At 40.7% G+C, this 21612-nt stretch overlaps 1 protein-coding gene across 1 annotated transcript; it reads left to right on the top strand.

The window, feature by feature from the left end:
• The first annotated feature begins 8896 nt into the window (after positions 1-8896).
• coa1 (cytochrome C oxidase assembly factor 1) lies at positions 8897-21612 on the top strand. Its single transcript, XM_029452790.1, has 5 exons — positions 8897-9023; positions 9472-9583; positions 12817-12968; positions 14149-14225; positions 21380-21612. Exons 2-5 carry the CDS (start codon positions 9490-9492, stop codon positions 21513-21515), a joined length of 459 nt encoding a protein of 152 aa, XP_029308650.1. The 5' UTR covers positions 8897-9023; positions 9472-9489; the 3' UTR covers positions 21516-21612.

Below are 21612 nucleotides of genomic sequence, written 5' to 3'. Positions count from 1 at the left end.
TTCAAATTGCCTGTACACTCTCAATGTGTCTTGTAACAGAATAAACATTTTGTCATTCAAACTATTCACGAAACATTAATTTATGCCAGATACTCTTGCTAATACTTGGGATTTTGTTTATCCAGCCTGCAAAGAACCCAAAGGATATTAAAGAACAATACCCACCACAGCCTGTTCACCTTGCTGCCATCAAGGTGAGAGATACAAAAGTATCCACTGTTGTACCACCAGACTACCTATGAGCAGCATCTTTCCTCTGTGAGACTCCTGAACTCATCCTCCACCACAAACAATGTTTTTGCCTTTTTGTCGCAAAATGTTCATTTTGTTGCACAAACTTGTGTAGTACAATGAAACATTTATTTGAACATTGTAGTATCTGTCCATATTACATTAGCGAATACTGGAGCATTCTGAGAAATTTCTTTGGAGATTATCATGCAGCGTATGTCCATGGGTAGTTCACTCCTGAATTCAGAAACAGTTTGTGACACGCCCATGGAGTTCTTTGGGCTGTAAACTATAGATAAGAGATACAATCTGCCCCCCTCATTTTTTCAAAGAATGATAAATACAACTCAGTTGAACTATAATGGACATAGGTTAAGAACTAAAGATCTAAAGGTTAAGAATTAAAGAGTAAGGACTTCTCTTACTAGAACTGCCGCCCTATGTGAAGGTGAAGGAGTGTGTGAAAAGAATAGGGAGTGATCAGCTGAACTTAACCAGGTAAATGAGGGCAAAAACAAGAGGCAATAAGTGATGAGGAGAGGAGAGGAGAGGAGAGGAGAGGAAAGGATGAGAGGTAAAGGAAGTGAGATAGGTGAGGAAAAGGAGACCAAATAGAGATCATTGCTACAGTAATCATTATATACTCATAATCGAGCAATGCTAAGTTAAGTAAAACCATAGTAAAAGAGAAAAAATATAATTTTTTAAACAATTATAATGCTGATTTAACTTTTAGTAAGAAGAGCAAATTCCAAATAAAACCATGTTGAAATGCAAGTCTCTTAAAGGTCATAATTCAAATTGGAAATTGGACAGTTGTATGCATACATATACATATCTATATGCATTCAGGTCCCTTACATGTATGTTACTAACTCAGCATCCGGGGCCACATCCCCGGAGTTTCTGTGTCTCATGTGGCAAGTTGTCTCTATTACAGATTACATCAGGATCATGAATCGTGGCTGCGCTTGCTGCCCTGGTCCTGCCTGACGCCCACGTTAATATATTTTGTTTTGGGATACACCGGGAAGCTTATTCCTCCACAATCCATCTTTTTCAAATACGATCACATTATAATTTCTGTCACATGGATTGTCTATGTTGTATTTTTACCATGTTGTTTATTCTATATGTACATCATCTATTGCACGTCTGTCCGTCCTGGGAGAGGGATCCCTCCTCAGTCTCTCCCTGAGGTTTCTAACATTTTCATGCTTTAAATGTGGGGTTTCTTTTAGGAAGTGTTTCCTTGTGTGGTGTGAGGGTGTAAGGACACTATGCTGTACAGTCTGAGACAAATGTGTAATTTGTGATATTGGGCTATATAAATACATTTGATTTGATAAAAAAAGACTGTAAGAAGAAAAAATATATGATTTTCCAAAGCATCAATACGGACTGGTGTTACAGGAAAATCAAAAAGCATCTAAGGGTTTTTATATTCTTAATTAGGATCAATGGAGCAATAGTATTTGTTTAGCCCACAAATTGTATAATTAAATAATTATAATCACTCTAAAACAGATAATAATCTAAATTTGATTATATGATATTCATGCCTTTTTATATGTTCCTCAAATGTAACACTTATTGTGAAAACAAGATTTTTCTTTTCTTATCTTGGTAAGAGTGCTTTCGACAACTAGTAAAATGTTCTCATTAGAGAAGAGCAAAAATAAGAAAACATTGGTGCATCCCAGAAATCAATGGGTACTAACAAAATCGGAAGAAATCCTGTAATGAAGATAAAAGGATGTTTGTTATTACATCGCTTATTACATGCGCCCACTGCAGAACTCTCATCACATTAGCCAATCTTGCAACAACGTTATGTCTTACCATATATGGTCAGAGAAAATAGTATAACAAAATAGGCTTAGGTGCGAGCTGACACTTTGGATCAGAATTATATATTTTTTTTCTTCTTTACCTAGCCATTGATCACGAAGAGAGATAGTGGGTTAAACAGCTGTCGTGGGATTGTATTGCAAAGCTGGCTCACGTATCCAGGGTAAATCAATAACTTTACAATTAAGGTGACAAGTAATAAAGAGTACTGTAACAGAGTTTTAATCGTGCAAAGTTTCTTTAATTACTGAATTGCTGAAAGAGTGTTGATGCTTTTATTCTGAATTTATATCAAATCAAATCAAATTTATTTGTATAGCCCAATATCACAAATTATACATTTGTCTCAGTGGGCTTTACAGACTGTACAGGTTACGACACCCTCTGTCCTTAGACCCTTGCATCGCACAAGGAAAAACTTCGTAAAAGAAACCTCATAATTAAAGGAGGGAAAATGGAAGACGATGGAGACACCTGGAGAGGCATGATTGGGAGGAAGGGCCTCCCTGATCTAAACCCGAACGGTCGTTTGTTGTTGGACTTCTGTGCTAGTCATAGAATGGCCATAACAAACACCATGTTCGAACATAAGGATGCTCATAAGTGCACGTGGTACCAGAGCACCCTAGGCCAAAGGTCAATGATCGATTTTGTAATTGTATCATCTGATCTGAGGCTGCATGTTTTGGACACTCGGGTGAAGAGAGGGGCGGAGCTGTCGACTGATCACCATCTGGTGGTGAATTGGATCAAGGAGTGGGGGAAGACTCTGGACAGACCTGGTAAACCCAAACAGGTAGTGTGGGTGAACTGGGAAAGTCTGGAGGAAGCCCCTGTCCTGGGGATCTTTAACTCACACCTCCGGCGGAGCTTTTCAGCCATCCCTGTGGAGGTTGGGGGCATTGAACCTGAGTGGGCGATGTTCAAAACCTCTATTGCTGAAGCTGCGGTGATGAGCTGTGGTCTCAAGGTCTTAGGTGCCTCAAGGGGCGGTAACCCTCGAACACCGTGGTGGACCCTGGTGGTCAGGGAAGTCGTCTGACTGAAGAAGGAGTCCTTCCGGGTTATGTTATCCGGGAGGACTCCGGAAACAGTTGCAGGGTATCGAAGGACTAGAAGGGCGGCAGCTTCTGCCGTGTCAGAGGCAAAGCAGCGGGTGTGGGAGAAGTTCGGAGAAGCTATGGAGAAGGACTTTCGGTCGGCACCAAGGTGCTTCTGGAAAACCATCCGGCACCTCAGGAGGAGGAAGCGAGGAACCATCCAAGCTGTGTACAGCAAGGGTGGAACCCTGCTGACTTCAACTGAGAAGGTTATCGGCCGGTGGAAGGAGCACTTTGAGGAACTCCTGAATCCGCCTAACACACCCTCTATGGTAGAGGCAGAGCTGGAAGCTGATGGGGGATCATCGTCAATTTCCCTGATGGAAGTCACTGAGGTAGTCAAACAACTCCACAGTGGCAAGGCCGCAGGGGTTGATGAGATCCGTCCAGAAATGCTGAAGGCTTTGGGTGTTGAGGGTCTGTCTTGGTTGACACGCCTCGTCAACATTGCGTGGAAGTCTGGGACAGTGCCTAGGGGTTGGCAGACCGGGGTGGTGGTTCCCCTATTTACCCCCTGGGAGTGCGTCCATCCGGTCTACATGTGTTTTGTGGATCTGGAGAAGGCGTATGACCGGGTCCCCCGGGTGATACTGTGGGAGGTGCTGCGGGAGTATGGGGTGAGGGGGTCACTTTTGAGGGCCATCCAATCCATGTACGCCCAAAGCGAGAGTTGTGTCCGGATACTCGGCAGTAAGTCGGACTCGTTTCCAGTGAATGTTGGCCTCCGCCAGGGCTGCGCTTTATCACCAATCCTGTTCGTGATTTTCATGAATAGGATATTGAGGCACAGTCGTGGAGGAGAGGGGTTGCAGTTTGGTGACCTGAGGATCTCATCGCTGCTTTTTGCAGATGATGTGGTCCTTATGGCATCATCGGTCTGTGACCTTCAACAGTCACTGGATCGGTTCGCAGCCGAGTGTGCAGCGGTTGGGATGAGGATCAGCACCTCTAAATCTGAGGCCATGGCTCTCAGCAGGAAACCGGTGGATTGCCTACTCCGGGTAGGGAATAAGCCATTACCCCAAGTGAAGGAGTTCAAGTACCTAGGGGTCTTGTTCGCGAATGAGGGGACGATGGAGCGAGAGATTGGTCGGAGAATCGGAGCAGCGGGGGCGGTATTACAGTCACTTTACCGCACCGTTGTGACGAAAACAGAGCTGAGCCAGAAGGCAAAGCTCTCAATATACCGGTCGATCTTCGTTCCTACCCTCACCTATGGTCATGAAGGCTGGGTCATGACCGAAAGAACGAGATCACGGGTACAAGCGGCCGAAATGGGTTTTCTCAGACGGGTGGCTGGCGTCTCCCTTAGAGATAGGGTGAGAAGCTCAGCCATCCGTGAGAGACTCGGAGTAGAGCCGCTGCTCCTTTACGTTGAAAAGGAGCCAGTTGAGGTGGTTCGGGCATCTAGTAAGGATGCCACCTGGGCGCCTCCCTAGGGAGGTGTTCCAGGCATGTCCAGCTGGGAGGAACCCCGGGGAAGACCCAGGACTCGGTGGAGAGATTAGATTTCCTCACTGGCCTGGGAACGCCTCAGGATCCCCCAGTCGGAGCTGGAGGATGTGGCCCGGAGAAGGGAAGATTGGGGTTCCTTACTGGAGTTGCTGCCCCCGCGACCCGATCCCGGATAAGCGGTAGACGATGGATGGAAAATGGAAGAAACCTCAGGGAGAGCAACTGAGGAGGGATCCCTCTCACAGGATGGGCAGACGTGCAATAGATGTCGTATGTACAGGATAAACAACATAGTACAAATACAACATTTGACAGAAAATGATGTGTTGAAAAAGAGAAAGTTTGGATGAATGCAGGAAAATGTCAAAAAGGCTTCCCGGTGTCCAGCAGGACTAGGGCAGCAGGCACAGCCATGATTCCTGATCCTGACGTAAACTTTATCAGTGGCAACCTGCCACATGAGACACAGAAACTCCAGGGATGATACCCCGGATGATGAGTTAGTACATTTACATAAATGCATACAGATAGAGAGGGAGGGGAGGAGAGAGGAAGAGAAGGAAGAGAGCAGGGAGGTGTCCCCCGGCAGTCTAAGCCTATAGCAGCATAACTAGGGGATGATCCAGGGCAAACCTGAGCCAGCCCTAACTATAAGCTTTATCAAAAAGGAAAGTCTTTAGCCTGCTCTTAAATGTGGAGAGTGTGTCTGCCTCCCGAACACAAACTGGAAGTTGGTTCCACTGGAGAAGAGCTTGATAGCTGAAGGCTCTGGCTCCCATTGTACTCTTGGAGACTCTAGGAACCACAAGTAACCCTGCAGCCTGGGAGCGCAATGCTCTAGTTGGTTTATAAGGTACTATGAGATCTTTAAGATATGCTGGAGCCTGACCATTAATTGCTTTGTAAGTCAGGAGAAGGATTTTGAATTATATTCTGTATTTTACCGGGAGCCAGTGCAGAGCAGCTAATACAGGAGTAATATGATCCCGTTTCCTTGTTCTTGTCAATACACATGCCGCTGCATTTTGGATCAACTGAAGAGTCTTAAAGCGACTTTTTGGGACAACCTGATAACAATGAGTTGCAGTAATCCAGCCTTGAAGTAACAAATGCATGGACTAGTTTTTCTGCATCATTTTGAGACAGGATGTGTCTTATTTTTGCAATGTTACGTAGATGAAAGAAGGCAGTCCTTCAGATTTGTTTTAGGTGGGAGTTAAACGACAGATCTTGATCAAAGATGATGCCAAGAGTCCTTACAGTGGTGCTAGAGGCCAAATTAATGCCATCCAGAGCTTCTATGTCATTAGAAAATGCGTTTCGGAGGCGTTTAGGGTCAAGTATAATAACTTCAGTTTCGTCTGTGTTTAACATCAAGAAGTTGCTAGACATCCAAGTTTTTATGTCCTTAAGGCATGCTTGAAGTTTAGCCAATTGATTGGTTTCATCTGGTTTAATTGATAGATATAATTGGGTATCATCCGCATAGCAATGAAAGTTTATAGAGTGGTTCCTTATAATATTGCCCAAAGGAAGCATATATAAGATGAATAGAATCGGTCCAAGTACAGAACCCTGCGGAACTCCAAGACTGACTTTGGCTGTCATGGAGGATTATCGTTAACACATACAAATTGAGATCGCTCAGATAATTAGGACTTGAACCAGCTTAATGCGGTTCCTTTTATGCCAACACAATGTTCCAGTCTCTGTAGTGGAATGTCATGACCAACAGTGTCGAAAGCAGCACTGAGGTCTAACAAGACAAGAAGAGAGACAAGTCCTTTGTCTGATGCCAATAGAAGGTCATTGGTAACTTTCACCAGTGCCGTCTCTGTGCTATGATGAACTCTAAATCCAGATTGAAAAACCTCAAATAAACTATTATTATGTAAAAAATCACATAACTGTTTTGCAACTGCTCTCTCAAGGATCTTAGCGAGAAAGGGTAGGTTAGATATCGGCCTATAGTTATGGCTAAAACCTCTGGATCAAGACTAGGCTTTTTAAGAAGTGGTTTTATTACTGCTACTTTAAAGGATTGTGGTACGTAGCCAGATAATAGAGACAGGTTGATCATATTTAATAACAAGGTGTTAATTAAGGGTAAAACTTCTTTAAACTGTTTAGTTGGAATCGGGTCTAAAAGACAGGTTGATGGCTTAGACGATGAGATTGTTGAAGTTAGTTGGTTAAGTTTGATTGGAGTAAAACAGTCTAGATATATTTCAGGAGTTACAGATGTTTTTAAAATTCCGGAGGTTGAAGTTAAGTCATTACCAATTGAGGTCAGGAGGAGATTAATTTTGTCTCTAATTATAATTTTATCGTTAAAGAAGCTCATGAAGTCATCACTACTGAGAGATATAGGAATAGAAGGCTCTGTAGAGCTGTGGCTCTCTGTCAGCCTGGCTACAGTGCTGAAAAGAAACCTGGGGTTGTTCTTATTTTCTTCTATTAAGGAAGAGTAATAACCTGCTCTGGCATTACGGAGAGCCTTCTTATACGTTTTAAGATGATCTAACCAGACTAAACGAGATTCTTCCAATTTATTGGAATGTCATTTACTGTCAAGATTTCTGGACTTTTGTTTTAGTTTGCAGATTTGTAAATTAAGCCATGGAGCGTTCTTTTTCTGTTTTCTGATCTTCTTCTTTAGAGGAGCGACAGAGTCGAGTGTTATTCGCAGTGAGGCTGCAGCACTATCAACAAGATGATTAATTTGGGAGGGACTAAAGTTAGCATTGGAGTCCTTCATTATATTGATATTGAGTCCTGGTATTGAATTAAGTGCTGATGGAATCACTTCCTTAAATTTTGTCACAGCACTTTCAAATAAACATCGAGCATAGGATATTTTGCCTACTGGCTTGTAGTCCAGTAACAGGACTTTAAAAGTTATTAAAAATTGGTCTGATAAAAGAGGATTATGTGAACACACTGATAAACTTTCAATTTCAACACCATATCCCAGAACAAGGTCCAGAGTGTGGTTTAAACAGTGAGTTGGTTCATGTACATTCTGACTGAACCCAATTGAATCTAATATTGAGATAAATGCATTATTAAGGCTATCACTATCAACATCCACATGAATATTAAAGTCACCTACAATAATTACTTTATCTGTTTTAAGGACTAAACTTGATAAAAATTCTGAGAATTTCCTTTCTGCCTTCTCACTGTCAACTGTCCAATAAGGTGAAAATGTCAAAATAAATCACATCACATATCCCTACTAACTTGTTGATCATGAGACAAAAAAAAAGGCACTCTATACCAGAGGTTTTCAAAGAGGGATAAAGACTTTCCCATGGGGGCTCCACATGTTTTTAAGGCAGGCTCAGTGAATGGAAGTAAAAATATTACAATAGTTATTAGTTATCAAAAGAAACAACACATAAAATACCCCTAACATAAATTCAATGTGTGTAATTTGGTTAAAGAGATGCAGTCTGTTTGGCTGACATTTACTATTTAACCCACTGCAGGTTGTCTTTGCTAGTATTTATTGTCTCCTCTTCAAAGGATTCTGTGTCTGTAGCCTGTCCTCAGTGATCTTAAAGTATCGATAGTGTGCGATTAGGTCCTGTCCAGTTATGAAAGCTTAGGGCTGGTCTGGCACTCATAATTGGTAAGTTAACAATTGGCCTTTGTTAAATATTCTTGATACATGCTTAGTTTTTAATCATGCTGGTTAAAATTCTCCTCTTTAGCAATTGCATAAATTACAACATCTTGATGTTGATCCCATTATTATCGTGTCTGACGTTTCAGTAAAGACATCCAGCGTCAGTTGTAGTCTATATTGTGTAGACTATCATCTCTTCCTGTTCCTAATTATGAGTGTAAACTGATTACTGTAATTATCCCCTGTATGATTATGATTTTTGAGTTGATGTAAAACTAAATGTTATAAAACAGTTATATGGGTCATTCCTGTTATGCAGCAACTTTGGCCTCATAACTGTTAAAAACATTTTTTAGAATAATAATAAATAATAATTATCATGAGTGGATTAGTTTGTATTTGTTTATATAAAAATATTATATAAATGTTTAATTTTCTTTTGATATTAACTTCCTTCATAATTGAACAATAATAATAATAATTGAGTGTGAACAAAAAAATGAGTATATTTATATATATATATATATATATATATATATATATATATGTATATATATATATATATATATGTATGTATGTATATATATATATATATCATTTATATATCATTTATATATCATTTTATTTCAAGTAGAGTAAAGATGAGCGGCACACGCCAGAGTGTAAATGGAGCGCACTCACATCCAATTGGCGACAATCTGTGTGACGTATCCGGATGTAAACGGAGCAGAGTCGTCCTAACGCTGTAACACAAGGTGAGAATGTTATCAGATGTGTTTTAAGTGAGCAACAACATAGGCTTCAGTATTGAAGATGTCGCTTACAAAAGACATTAGTGATGGCGAGATGAAGCCTCATGAAATAAATTGGTTCGCAAAAGGGTTAATTTCTCGAGGCTTCACGTGCTCACAAAACCACCTGTTGGTGAAAGAATGTAAAACAGGCAGATATCATCTCTCGACCACGTGATTCCCTGTGTGTCTTGCTTTATGCATGCTAGTTGCTCAGTTGCTTTTTAATGTCTCAAATTCAATACATATAAAATAACTTCACCCTCTACTGATAAATAATTAATACTCAGCTAATTTCAATAGGAGAACCATTTAATTGGAAATGATTCCCAGGTCTATCAAAGAATGCAAGTGAAACAAGTGTTCCATGTATGCATTATTCCTATTAAACTGACCACCGCTGTCTGTGCAGCCTTGGAAGGAAGCAAAGATGAGGATTTCCACCAGTCAACTGCAGCAGCTCACCCTTTTCACCACTGTGCTGACTGGGGGTGGGGTCGGCACCATGTACTATCTGCTGCAGAGTGAGTACAACTCAGCTGTGTGTGTAATTAGGTGAAGGCATGCTGGTTTTTCTGTGGAGATGTGTGTAAACCAGCACAAGCAAGATGGTGTATCACAGGGGTGGCCAACCAGTCTGAGGTTAAGAGCCAAAAATGTTACTATGTTACTGCAAAGAGCCACATCATACACACAATGACAGATGCGCCGCCCCCCCCCCCCCCCCCCCCCTCTTCTCTCTTTTGTTCTCAGCCTTTCTCTGTGCTCCCCTCTCTCTCTCACACAGACAAAATTAAAATCTAAAACTTTACACACACACACACACTCAAAGACCCTCCCTTCCAAAGACACACACACCCTCACACAGACAGACACACATATCTCTGCTCAGACAGATTTATTGTAAATGTCCCACACCATAATATTGAGAGAAATTGAATTAAACCTCTCCTACCAGTATTCAGAGGCCAGTTATTATCAACAATGAACATTGTGTGCACTCTCACACACAAACTCTCAGTAAGAAAATGTGAAAACGTTTTTTATCTTCCTATGCATGTTGCTTCTTTAAATTAATGGGACTTCTGACATTCCTTGCCTTGAACAATCCTCCTCAAATCTGGCTTGTATTCCGTTGTGGTCACTCGAAGCAATTATTTCACATGTGTGTTAGTCAGAACAGATGGATACTTTGATTTCACGTGTTTCAGGGTAGAAAACACCGACTCACAGACGTATGTTGACCCAAACACTGATAGTAGCTTGAGTGCAGCCTGTTTGACATTGGGATATTTTTTCCATTGGCACAGTTTTCCAGATCTCAAGGGTCCCCTCAGAACAGGTTTCAGTCGGTCTTCCTCAGAAAGTTCAATCTTCTCTAACTTGGCCACCGCCTCGTCCGTGACTAGCGCATACCTGTCAACCCTCCCGTTTTTCCCGGGATTATCCCGTATTTTTACTTCTATCCCGATTTTCTCCCGTTTAAATATTTTCCCGTAATTATCCCATATTTTTAACCTTTCAGAAAAAAAATAGGCCTATTTAAAAAAAGTGTAAAGTGGCCTCCAGTAGAGCAGATGGCAGTATTATGTTTAACTTTAGCTGAAAAACGTTATCCGCGAATAAACACAGAAGAAGAAAACCGGAACAATAACACAGAAGAAGACTAAAACATATGGATGAGTCATAGTGAACGGGAGATAGATGGAGACGCAGTTGTACCTACCAAACAAGTTAAAACTTTATGTAAGTACCTGCCAAATGAGATGAGACCTTCCCTTATTTATTAAAAGCAGAGTCGGGCAAACTCGTGCTTTTTGTAAAGTGTGCCATTCAGATGTTAGCATCGCACACGGCGGAATAAGTGATGTTCGCCATCAAGAAAAATCGTCCAAGCACAAGAGGCACAAAACATACACTGTCAATGACTTCATGTGTGACACGAACTGTGTCGGAGGCAGACCAAGTGACCAAAGCTGAGGGAAAGATGTCGATGCTTTGCGCTAAAAATAATGTAGCCTTCAGCTTCTGCGTTGATTTTAGTCGCAGTGTAGCGGACATGTTTCCCAACTCTGCCATCGCAAGGAAGTACTCGTCGGGGGAAACAAAAGCCACACAACTCATCAATCATCAAATAAATTGATGATAATAACTCATCAAATAAAATACATAAATCTTATAAACATGTCTGTACAACTAATACATACTTTAAATAAACATGTATTTCCTGAATGTATATACCCGGACCCTTATGTGTTTACGTTTACATTGGTGGCTGAGAGCTGTTAAGATATGGGCGGAGTCCGGCAAAAAAATTCCCTTATTTTGAAATTCCAATGTTGACAGGTATGGACTAGCGGGGCTTTCAAACAGTCCGTCTCAGCATTAAAAGGGTTGACGAGGAACGTAATCTGTGACCTTTTCAGCTGTAGATCATGGAACCGGGTCGCAAAGTTTTCGTGCAGGGTTTCAACCAATGTTGCATTTCGGCTTGTCCGCTTGCTTTTAGCAGAGAGGGAAAATGCACTAATTCTCCCTTTTTAAAGATGCGTATTAAACAGTTTCAGTTTGGTAACAAACGCAAATACACTTTGCACTAGGTCAGGCAGCATTTTTATATGAATACGAACTCTCCCACTCTAATAAAACGTCCTATGTTGGTCTTCATATTTTCGCTTAGCTGTGCATTTTTCCCTGCCATTTTAGGATCAAACTCAGATGGTCAGATAGTGTTTACTCTACGATAGGTTTTTCCCCCCTCGAAGGTGGTTGGTTCACTGCATCGCAGGCATTTTTGTGATTGGCTCTTGGGCCACATCAAAATTAGACTCACTGTCATGCTCTCATACTGACAGCACACATACACACACTCACAAATAATTTGATATGAACTGAAGAGCCGCATGAAACTGGGCAAAGATCTGTATGCGGCTCGAGAGCCGCGGGTTGGCCACCCTGGCCTAGAGACTACGTTTTTCATTCAGAGAAAATTACTTTCCTTACCACAAGTAAAGTAAAAAAAAGATAATTTAATTATCGTAGTTTAATAAAAAAATTCTATATGTTGTTATGTATGAAAAGACCCAAAACACCGTAAGCAGATTTGTTTGATTACTATAAGCACATAACTTAAACAATATAGGAATGATTCTGTCCCAAGATTTGTGATCCATATAAGCATTTGATTACTGTATTTATTTGGATAAACATCCCAACGGTAAAAGTCCATTCCTAGCTGTCAGCTTTCTGACTGACTGATAGCCAGAAACAATGTAATACACCCTGCCCGGCCCAGCTCAACGGAACCGGCGTTGCCATGTTTCTTTTTGTCAAGCTTGTCCAAACTAGCAACAGTAACTTAGGGGCCATGAGGGAAACAAGTTTACGATATACCCTCTTGTCTCCAAGTTGTAAAGCGTCAAAGGACATTTGTATAAAGATTAACTTTTCTCAACTTCCGGTCACGACCACTGGGAGACTTACTCATCCAATTGACCCATTAGTTTTTTTGTCATCCCCTTCGTTCCACACCACCGCAGCCCAAACACACTACCCACACTCAACTGAATGAGAGGACTGCCGTTTACGCATGATGCCTAATTTGGTGTGAATCCAGTCTTACTCTTCAGCTTCTGTCAGTTTGTTTTAAGTCATTACACTTGTACATTTCAATGGTTTCATCACTTTAACTTATTATGTAATAACCCTTTTCATTTTTGTCCACTTTTTTGTACCTTCTTGTCTACTATCCAATTAGAGAATTTTGCTGAGTCAGACTACCACAGACTAGCTCTGCAGAAGTTGGAAGCATGTTCAGTTGCCATGGAAAGCCTGGGGGCGCCGCCTTTAAAAGTCCACAACATTCATCTTACTGACAGAAACAACTGTATAAATCAGCGCACTGCGCAGGTACTCTGTTTTCGTCAAGTCATCAAAATGTGTTATTCTTTAATCTGTGTCTCCAGAAGTTTCAACAAAAAGTCGCCTGTGCCAGTGACTCTGTCACCTGTGCATCGCTGCATAAATGTTTGTTTAGCTGTCTTATCATAAGGGATCATAAGATTAAGAGTGACTGATAACTCTGGTGGTCATCCAGGAATCATAGAACCGTAGTTACATCTGTGACTTTCATTTTAATTCATCCTTACTGACCGCTGGGGGCCGTGCTTAACACTGGATGACCTATAACAACAGAGTCATGAGGAATCCTGATTACCTACTTCATAAATATGAAGCAGAAGAACTCTGCTGCAGGATCAAGCCCAATGGATGGGGCATGGCAACATTCACTCTGTAGTATCTGGAGAATGTGCGTGGTGATGCCCATGCATGTTCTCCAAGGGCACCCTTCTCAGGGTTACCCATGGCGTGGAGAGTTGCACTTTACTCCGGATGGCAGAAATGGTCATTCTCCCTGTATGTGTAGGCAATGATGTCCACGATCCAGTGGGTCAGACAAGAGCTGTTCCACCGGCGGTATGCTTGCAGTAGCTTCTACCTAGGCTGCACTGGGCACAACAGTCTTGACTTCCTCCACCTATCCTAGTGGGGTGTCAAACTGTGCAAGCTTGATAAAACAATTGCAATGTGAGCGTGCCAGCACCTTGGGGAGGAACTCTGTATTCAGTTACAGTGTGACACCTGAGCCATCTGAGTTCTACCTTTTTTAAACAGAACAGATAAGGCATGTTGCTCCCCGACACACTTTGCCGAAGAGATGGCAAGGAGAAATGCAGTTTTGACCGACAGCCACTTTAGTTCTGCCTGTACCAAGGGTTCAAAGGGAGGCAAGCATAGGGCGTTCAGCACCAGGGGCAGGTCCCATGCAGGAGCCCTTGGGGGGCTGAAAACTGCTGATTAGCTTGGACAGACCACTTGAGCCCCTGTAGAGCATCTGAGCCGAACAGCTCCCCCAGTTTCACTGGGACAGTACAGAGGGTCCTTCTACATGTCTTTGACAAGGGTGACTGTGCCAGCCAAACCTGTCAGTTATCTATTAGTCAAGCATGTACCATACAATCATGTTGTGAAGAGCTCTGCTATCCGTCTACACTTGTGCAGATGAATTTTAATTTGCATTGTGTTGCAGATAAAGATCCCTGTGACTGGGTCAGAAACTGGAGGTTATCTGTGTACTTCTTCAATTAGAGACCTTAATACCAACAGGTTAGTACATTCTGTATTCAATGCAAATAATGATGACAATTATTTTTTATAGAAATGTACAGTGATATATAAATCCTGATGCTAACATTCTAAATTGTTAAACAAATGAAACAATAACATGGGGGGTTCTATTTTTGAGCAGCACAAGCAGCACTCAGAAGTTTGGTATTTTCCTACCCTTGGAATCCACCTAACCCATCTGTGTGGTGTTTGGTGCTAAGCACAGAGCGCACAGTACACAGATGGGAGGAGAGGAGAGGAACAAACAGGCGGGAGTTGTTGGTATTCTGAAGGAAATGGGTTCAAAGTCACACTAATTTAGTGATTCTGTCAACAAAAGTAAAACAACTGCTTTAAGGAATAACTTATTATGGAATAACGCCTACAGTGTAAATATAATATATAGTATATACTGTAAATATACAGTTTAATGAAATACTCCAACCAGCTGATGTAGTAGACCAGGGGTGCCCACACTTTTTGAGCTTGTGAGCTACTTTTGAAATGACCAGGTCCAAGTGATCTACCTGTATTTAAAAAAAAAAATGCTGCGCCGGGGGGGGGGGGGGGTTGCTGGTGCGTAGTTCACTCCATTCCTCTCCTCCGCTCTGTCTCTGACTTTAGGTGTGTGTGTTGGAGCGAAACAGTGGTGAAGGCAGGAAAAAAACAAAAAACTTGAATTTCAGGGAGCGCGGGGTTCCGTTGGGGGAATATATATGTATATATCGCAATCGACCTTTTGGGCACCCCTGTAGTAGACAATACATTTTTTTTTTTTTACTTTATTTTATTGTTTTCTTCAGAAATAACGATTACAAACATTACATTTTAAATTGAACAGTGCCTGAATGGTGACATTCTACAATATAATCAAATAATACTTAGTGTTTTATGACTCCTTTTTAGATATGTAACTTAACCATTTCCCCCAGCCTTTGAGAAATTTGTCTTCCATAACTTTTAATCTGTATGTGAGTTTCTCCATTATTAGGATATCACCAATAATGTTCAGCCATTGTTTGTAGACTGGTGCATCAGCTTTTAGCCAGTTCTTTGTGATAGCCTTCTTTCCAGCGGCAAGGAGAATCTTGACCATATATTGATCTCCTATGAACAGATCCTTCCATATGTCCCAGGTACAGTACAAGACAGGTTTGTGGGATTCCATAACCTAACACCTCACACAGAACAGTGTGTACACAGTCCCAGAACGGTTTAATTTTCGTGCAGCTCCAAAAAACGTGTGTGGTTAGATTCCATATTCATGCAGAGTCTCCAGCATTGCTGTTGATTGTTTGTTTACTACTGATTTTGTGTGTGATAAAATAACGAATTTGGTTTTTCCAAACAGATTCTCTCCATCCGTGTGACTGTGTAGTGGTCTGGTGGATTTTCCACATATCATCTGAGATCTCTTTGCTCGGTTCTTTTTCCCATTTAGTTCTTACATTAAGTGTTGAATCCTTTTTAGCTTCCATCAAACAAGAGTACAGGGTTGACAAAACCTTGGAAATAGTATCATGATAAGCTCGTACAATAATCTTTACAATAGGATGTACTTCTTTTTTTCTAACCCTTTTTGTATAGTAATCCCTCATTTGCATATATCTGAATAAGTCTTGGTTTTCTAGATCAAAACTGTTTTTCAAGTCTTGAAAGCTTCTCATTTCTCCCTTATGGATAACTGTACATACGGCTGTTAAACCTTTTTCTGTCCATTGTTTGAATCTACAGTCAGAGCTACCTGGTTTGAATCCTTTGTCATAAGCTATCCAGTCTAATAGTCCAAGTTCCCTTCCCACTTTCAATTGTTTAATAATGTAACCATATATCTAATGTAAATGTTGTGATTGGGTCTAAGTCTCTCTTTTCTTTAATATGAGGAGGTATTTTTCTTTGCCCTATGAGTGGTTGAATTGGGGACACAGATGCAAGCACTTCAATGTCTCTCCAGCAAGCTATATAATCAGAGTTGCAGCAGTAAATGAGCGGACGTAGTTGTGCTGCATGAAAGTATTCCTTTAGGTTTGGGAGAGCCAGTCCCCCTTTTTCTTTAGGCAATTGGAGTGTGGTATATCTTATCCTAGGTCTTTTACCCCCCCCCATATAAATCTTGATATTAGTTTATCCCAACTATGGAACTGGACCTGTGGTATATTCACGGGCAAGGATTGAAATAAATATAACAAGCTTTGGAGAATGTTCATTTTCACTGTACTTATCCTATCAATAAAACTCATCGGTAAGTTGACCATTTTTCAAAATCTTTCCTTATTTCTTTATCAATACATTCATAGTTGCTGTGGTACAGTTCTGTTAAATGTTTAGTGATGTTTATAACCTAAGTATTTGATTTAGCTTTCAAATTAAAATCTAATTATTTTAGTTTTTGATTTGGAGAGCAGTTAAACATAAGAATTTGAGTTTTAGATACGTTTAATTTGTAACCAGAATAATGACCAAATTGTTCTATAAGTTGCACTAGTTTAATGAATGAGCTTACTGGATCCTTCAACATGATCAGGACGTCATGCGCAAAAAGGCTAATAACATGTGTTTGGTTGTTAATATCTATTCCTGTTATTGCACTGTCTTGTCTGATCATTTGGGCTAATGGTTCTATATACAAAGCAAACAGGGTGGGGCTGAGGCAGCAGCCCTGTCTGGTTCCTCTTTCTAATGTCAATCTGTCTGACAGTGAGCCATTAACTTTAACTCTAGCTGTTGGTTTATTATAGATAGATTTAATGCATCGAATTGTTTTATTACTGAATCCAAATGTCTCTAATGTTAGATATAAAAATTCTCAATTGACCCTATCAAATGCCTTTTCCGCATCTAAGCTTATCAGCGCTGCTGCCATTTTATTTTTTTGTATTCTATGTATAATGTGTAACGTTCTTCTAATATTGTCTAGCGTCTGTCGACCTGAAACAAAACCTGTTTGGTCTTCTTCTATTAAATCTGGTACTATTTATTTGGAGCCTGTTTGAAAGTATTGTAGTGTATAGTTTGTAATCGACATTAAGAATTGATATTGGTCTATAATTTTTAGCAAAATTCTTTATCCTTCAGTGCTTTGGGGATTACTGTGATTATTGCTTCTTTTCATGACGGGGGAGTTTTCTCCTCAGACAAGACCCAATTAATAGGCACCTAGTAGTAGTGGGGAGAGCTCTTTTTCTAGTTTTTTGTACCACTCAGATGGCAATCCATCACTGCCTGGAGCCTTGTTTGTTTTTAGTTTTCCGATTGCTTTATGTATTTCTTCTATAGTTATCTTTGCTGTTATACGTTCATTTTGTACTTTGCCTATGGAGGGCAGATCTAAGGAGTCTAGGAATGATTTAGTTTCCATATGATTTGTTGTTGATGTTTGCATGTAAAGCTCTTTGTAATAATCGCTGAAAATATTTAAAATTGCTTTGGGTTCATATTTAGGCTGATTTGTTTTAGGATCATGCAGTTTATTGACTGATTCCTGCCTGTTGTTTTCGTAATCGTCTTGCCAACAATTTTGCAGCTTTGGGGCCTGATTCATAATAATTTTGTTTGACATATCTTGCTTTTATCTCAGTTTCCTATTGTAGTAAGTCGTTGATTTGGTTTCTCATCTCTTTAATTTGTTGTTGTGTTTTTCTGTCACTTATTTCTTTATGCTTTTGTTCTAATTGTTTCAGGTCGGCTGTGAGATTCTTATATTGAGTTTCTTTTTCTTTTTTTAGCTTGTAATAGCAATCAATTTTCCTCGTATAACTGCTTTTAATGCATCCCATAATATGGCTGGGTCTGTGTTGTCGTTATTGTTTTCCTTCAGGTAATTCTGTATTTCATCTTTGATTTCTTCAACAACCGATTTGTTATTCAATATGCCTACGTTCAATCTCCATATGGTGTCTCTCCGTCTGCACCCTAGTTTAATCTTTAAGTAGATTGCACAATGATCTGATACGTCAGCCACTCCAATTTGACAGTCCTGTATTTTATCCCTATTCTTCTTCTGCATGAAAAAATTATCAATCCTCGAGTATACTACTGAGTAATAGCTGAAATCTTTTTGTTGCGGATTAAGGTCCCTCCATACATCAAAAAATCCCATTTCTTCCCAAGTATTTTTCACCAGCTTCACCAGCTTTTACGACTAGTTGTACCCAAATCATAGTCCATTATTACATTAAGATCTCCACCACATATACATATACCTTCTGTTTCTACCGCAATAAGATCAAGTAAGGGCCCAAAAAAAGAGGGGGTGCATATATATTTACTAACGTTACTTTAGTTTGGTCAATTTTAGCTATCACTATAATATATCGTCCCCTCTATCTTTTATTTCTTTTTGGTACAAATTTGACTGCATTAGCAATTAGAATTGCTACTCCTCTTTTACGTGAGTTAGTATGGGAGCTATAAAAGGTGTTTTGGAATCCGAATCTTTTTAGTTTTTCATGTTCGGTCTTTGAAAGATGGGTTTCTTGCAGGAAAGTTATCTGTGTCTTTTCTTTTTTGATTTTGGTCATAATTTTGGCTCTTTTGACCGGGTTTCCTAGACCATTAACATTAAGGGACATAAGCTTAATTTCGTCTTGTTTGGTAGTCATAGGTTGTTTTTGGTTCAGTCACCTCGTCGTGTCTCCCACTCTAAAAACTATAGGCACTTAACAGTGTTTTGAACAAGAAAATAAATCTTAACTTAACTATATACTGAAAAGGCGACCTCCAAATAGAAGTGTCAACATCCCTTGTAAGTTGACTCTCCTTTTGTTTGGTGGGTGAAAGCCTTCCATAGGGGAAGGGCCCCCAGCTAGTAATAGGATGAAACCCAAAATGGGTTAAACTAACCATATTAGGTCTACAATATTGGTAGCTGTGTTTCCGTCCCTTTAAAGCCAACATTTCAGATATGAATATGTATTCATGTCATTACTAATTTCAAGACTAACATTTCTTATTGTACTTGAGTAACAAAACAAGGACATGTCCTGTTTCCTTAGGAGTCGGGCTGAAGTAGACATTTATTCTGCGTTGTTATCCTTATGTTGGAATTCTCGCAGCAGTCCTCTCGCCCGCCTGCCTGTCTGCGCGGATCTGTTGTCCCCGCCTCGATCCCAGCCGCCTGGAGCCCGTCACAGCCAGCGGAGCCTCTGGTGGCGGTGGTGTCCTCTACTACATACCCTCTCCTCATCATGTCGCTGGCTGCTTCCTCTGCTCTGCTGTATGTCTTCAATCTTAGCCCAGTGAATGCGCATCCTATGGAGGGGTGTCTGAAAGCGGATGCCTTCCCCCTTCAATATCTTCTTAACACCTGCAATGCGATTTGCGTTGCTGCAGCATCCTCACGGTGTAATCATGATCGGAATAAATCCTACTGTCTCCGAGTTTGATTGTTTTCTTTTCCCAAGCCCTTTTCAAAACCATCTCTTTTACCTGGAATTACAAAAAGTTCAGGATTATCGATCTTGGTGGTTGTCCCGATTTGGGTTTCGGTGCCAGGGATCTGTGGGCTCGTTGAATCTGGAGATCTGTTTCGATTGACAGCTCGTCCCGCAGCCATTTCTCTACAAAAATCGCCACTGTGTCACTTTTCAACTGCATCCTTTGGTATGCCGTACATTCTCAAGTTGTTCCGTATGGATCTCGATTCTAAGTCTTATAGCTTTTCCACAATAATCTTCTGTTTAATTATTTCTTGCGTGGTGCTTTTAGCCTCGGTTAGCCAACACTCATCTTCCTCAGAATCATGACCGCGTCTATCTTATCGTTCTGCTCTCCAACTTCTTCGTATATTTTTGACAGTTTCTGATTAATGTTCTCCTTGAATTCTGTCATCTATATCCTCCTTAAAGATACTCAAGTCTCTTTTAATTTCTCTTTTCATGTCTTGGATTTGCTTGCTAATGCTGTCCAGGTTAGCTTTTTGGTTTAGCCATCGCTGTGCTAGCTTCAGCCGTTAGCTTGTTCTTCTCCTTATTATTACTATTTATTTCTTTACCTTGACCATCTACGCTTTTATTAATCATTGTCTTGGTTGATCCTCCGCTCACTGTCAACGGTTTAGTTTCTCTTATGTTTTAATTTTCGAGTTTTGGCGGGAGTTTATCGGTTGACATAAGGGAGCCCACTTTTCAAGCAGCCATGCTGCCTAGCCGTCCACCGGAAGTCGACAATACATATTTAATGTGTAAAATCAGAAACTTTAGTAAATTAGTCTGCAATGATCTATGAATGAATATAAGTGATTCTTAAAGTATCTGTTCTCCACAGCTACTTTATCCTGTTTAAAAAGCTCCTCCAGTTATAACTTGGTACCTGTTTTTGCAGAGTGGGCTCATTAATCCTGTGCATCACTGCTTTCCTTCTAACCTTTTAGCAACCTCTTGCACTTGCAACAATGCCCAGGAAGTTGTATTCAAATTATGTCACGAGTTGTGCAGTGATATAAGGGGCATTCGTCAAACCAGGATGTTGCTTGTATTTTGACATACAGATTTGAATGTATATTGGAGTGACACTTAAAGGTTATTTTTATATGACATTCAGAGCAATAATATACCAGCAAACAACTATTCACCATGTAAAGATATTGTGGACGAATGTTTACCTGAGCAGAGAATGAAGTCTGTGTGTGTTTTAATGTAAGCTTCTCTATGTGGCTAGCTAATATCCGCCACTCTGCACTGTGGTCATACGGCGGTTACCGTTGATAACGTCGTCCCAACCCTCGGCATTGCAGCAGCAAGAAATGGCAGGAAACGTAATGGCCACCCGCCGGTTGCCCCTCAGGTTAACACTGTTAGCACTGCTGCTGTTGTTTGCACTGTTCTTGCTGTTAGCACTGTTAGCTGCCGGCTCAGTCGTTGCCATGGTGAGAGAGATGTGGAAGCAATCCCATGTATACCTCGATATCAAATGCAAATCAGTGCTGTACCAAATTTATGGGTCTATGACACAAACAAGCTATCCAGTAACTGCTTACTATCATTTTATCCAGAAAACATTTAGTTGGATGTGTGGAAATCTAACAGACTCAACTCCCCTATCTTAACTTGTACTTTTTCTTTTGAAGGTCAAAGTTGATGTCACATTGTCAAAATAGTATTCCAGGTATTCCAAGTGTTGTATCATTCCTGACCTGTGTTTATCCCTCCCTACAGGTGGAGTCTGAAGCAGGCAGTCCTGAAACTCAGGGAAGGACAGACCATTGACCTGCTGAATCCTTCTCCACCAACTGCAGCACAAAACCAGGCAACAGAGTACAAAAAGGGGCTAGACACAGGCCACTGCCACTGACCAACTCCATGTACTGATGAGAATAATGTTGTTCTGCTCCAACACATGTTGAGTAGAGTATTAAACCAAATGGCAATGCCAGCTTCTAACAGACTGA

Source organism: Cottoperca gobio, chromosome 17, assembly GCF_900634415.1.
Source record: "Cottoperca gobio chromosome 17, fCotGob3.1, whole genome shotgun sequence".
Classification (NCBI taxonomy): Eukaryota; Metazoa; Chordata; class Actinopteri; order Perciformes; family Bovichtidae; genus Cottoperca; species Cottoperca gobio.
This window is presented reverse-complemented; position numbering and strand designations above follow the sequence as displayed.

Excerpts from the sequence above, each read along its gene's own strand:
- coa1 (XM_029452790.1), top strand. The coding sequence starts at position 9,490 with ATGAGGATTTCCACCAGTCAACTGCAGCAGCTCACCCTTTTCACCACT. Across the intron at positions 12,969-14,148 it reads TAAATCAGCGCACTGCGCAG|ATAAAGATCCCTGTGACTGG; the intron begins GTACTCTGTTTT and ends ATTGTGTTGCAG. Across the intron at positions 14,226-21,379 it reads AGAGACCTTAATACCAACAG|GTGGAGTCTGAAGCAGGCAG; the intron begins GTTAGTACATTC and ends CCCTCCCTACAG.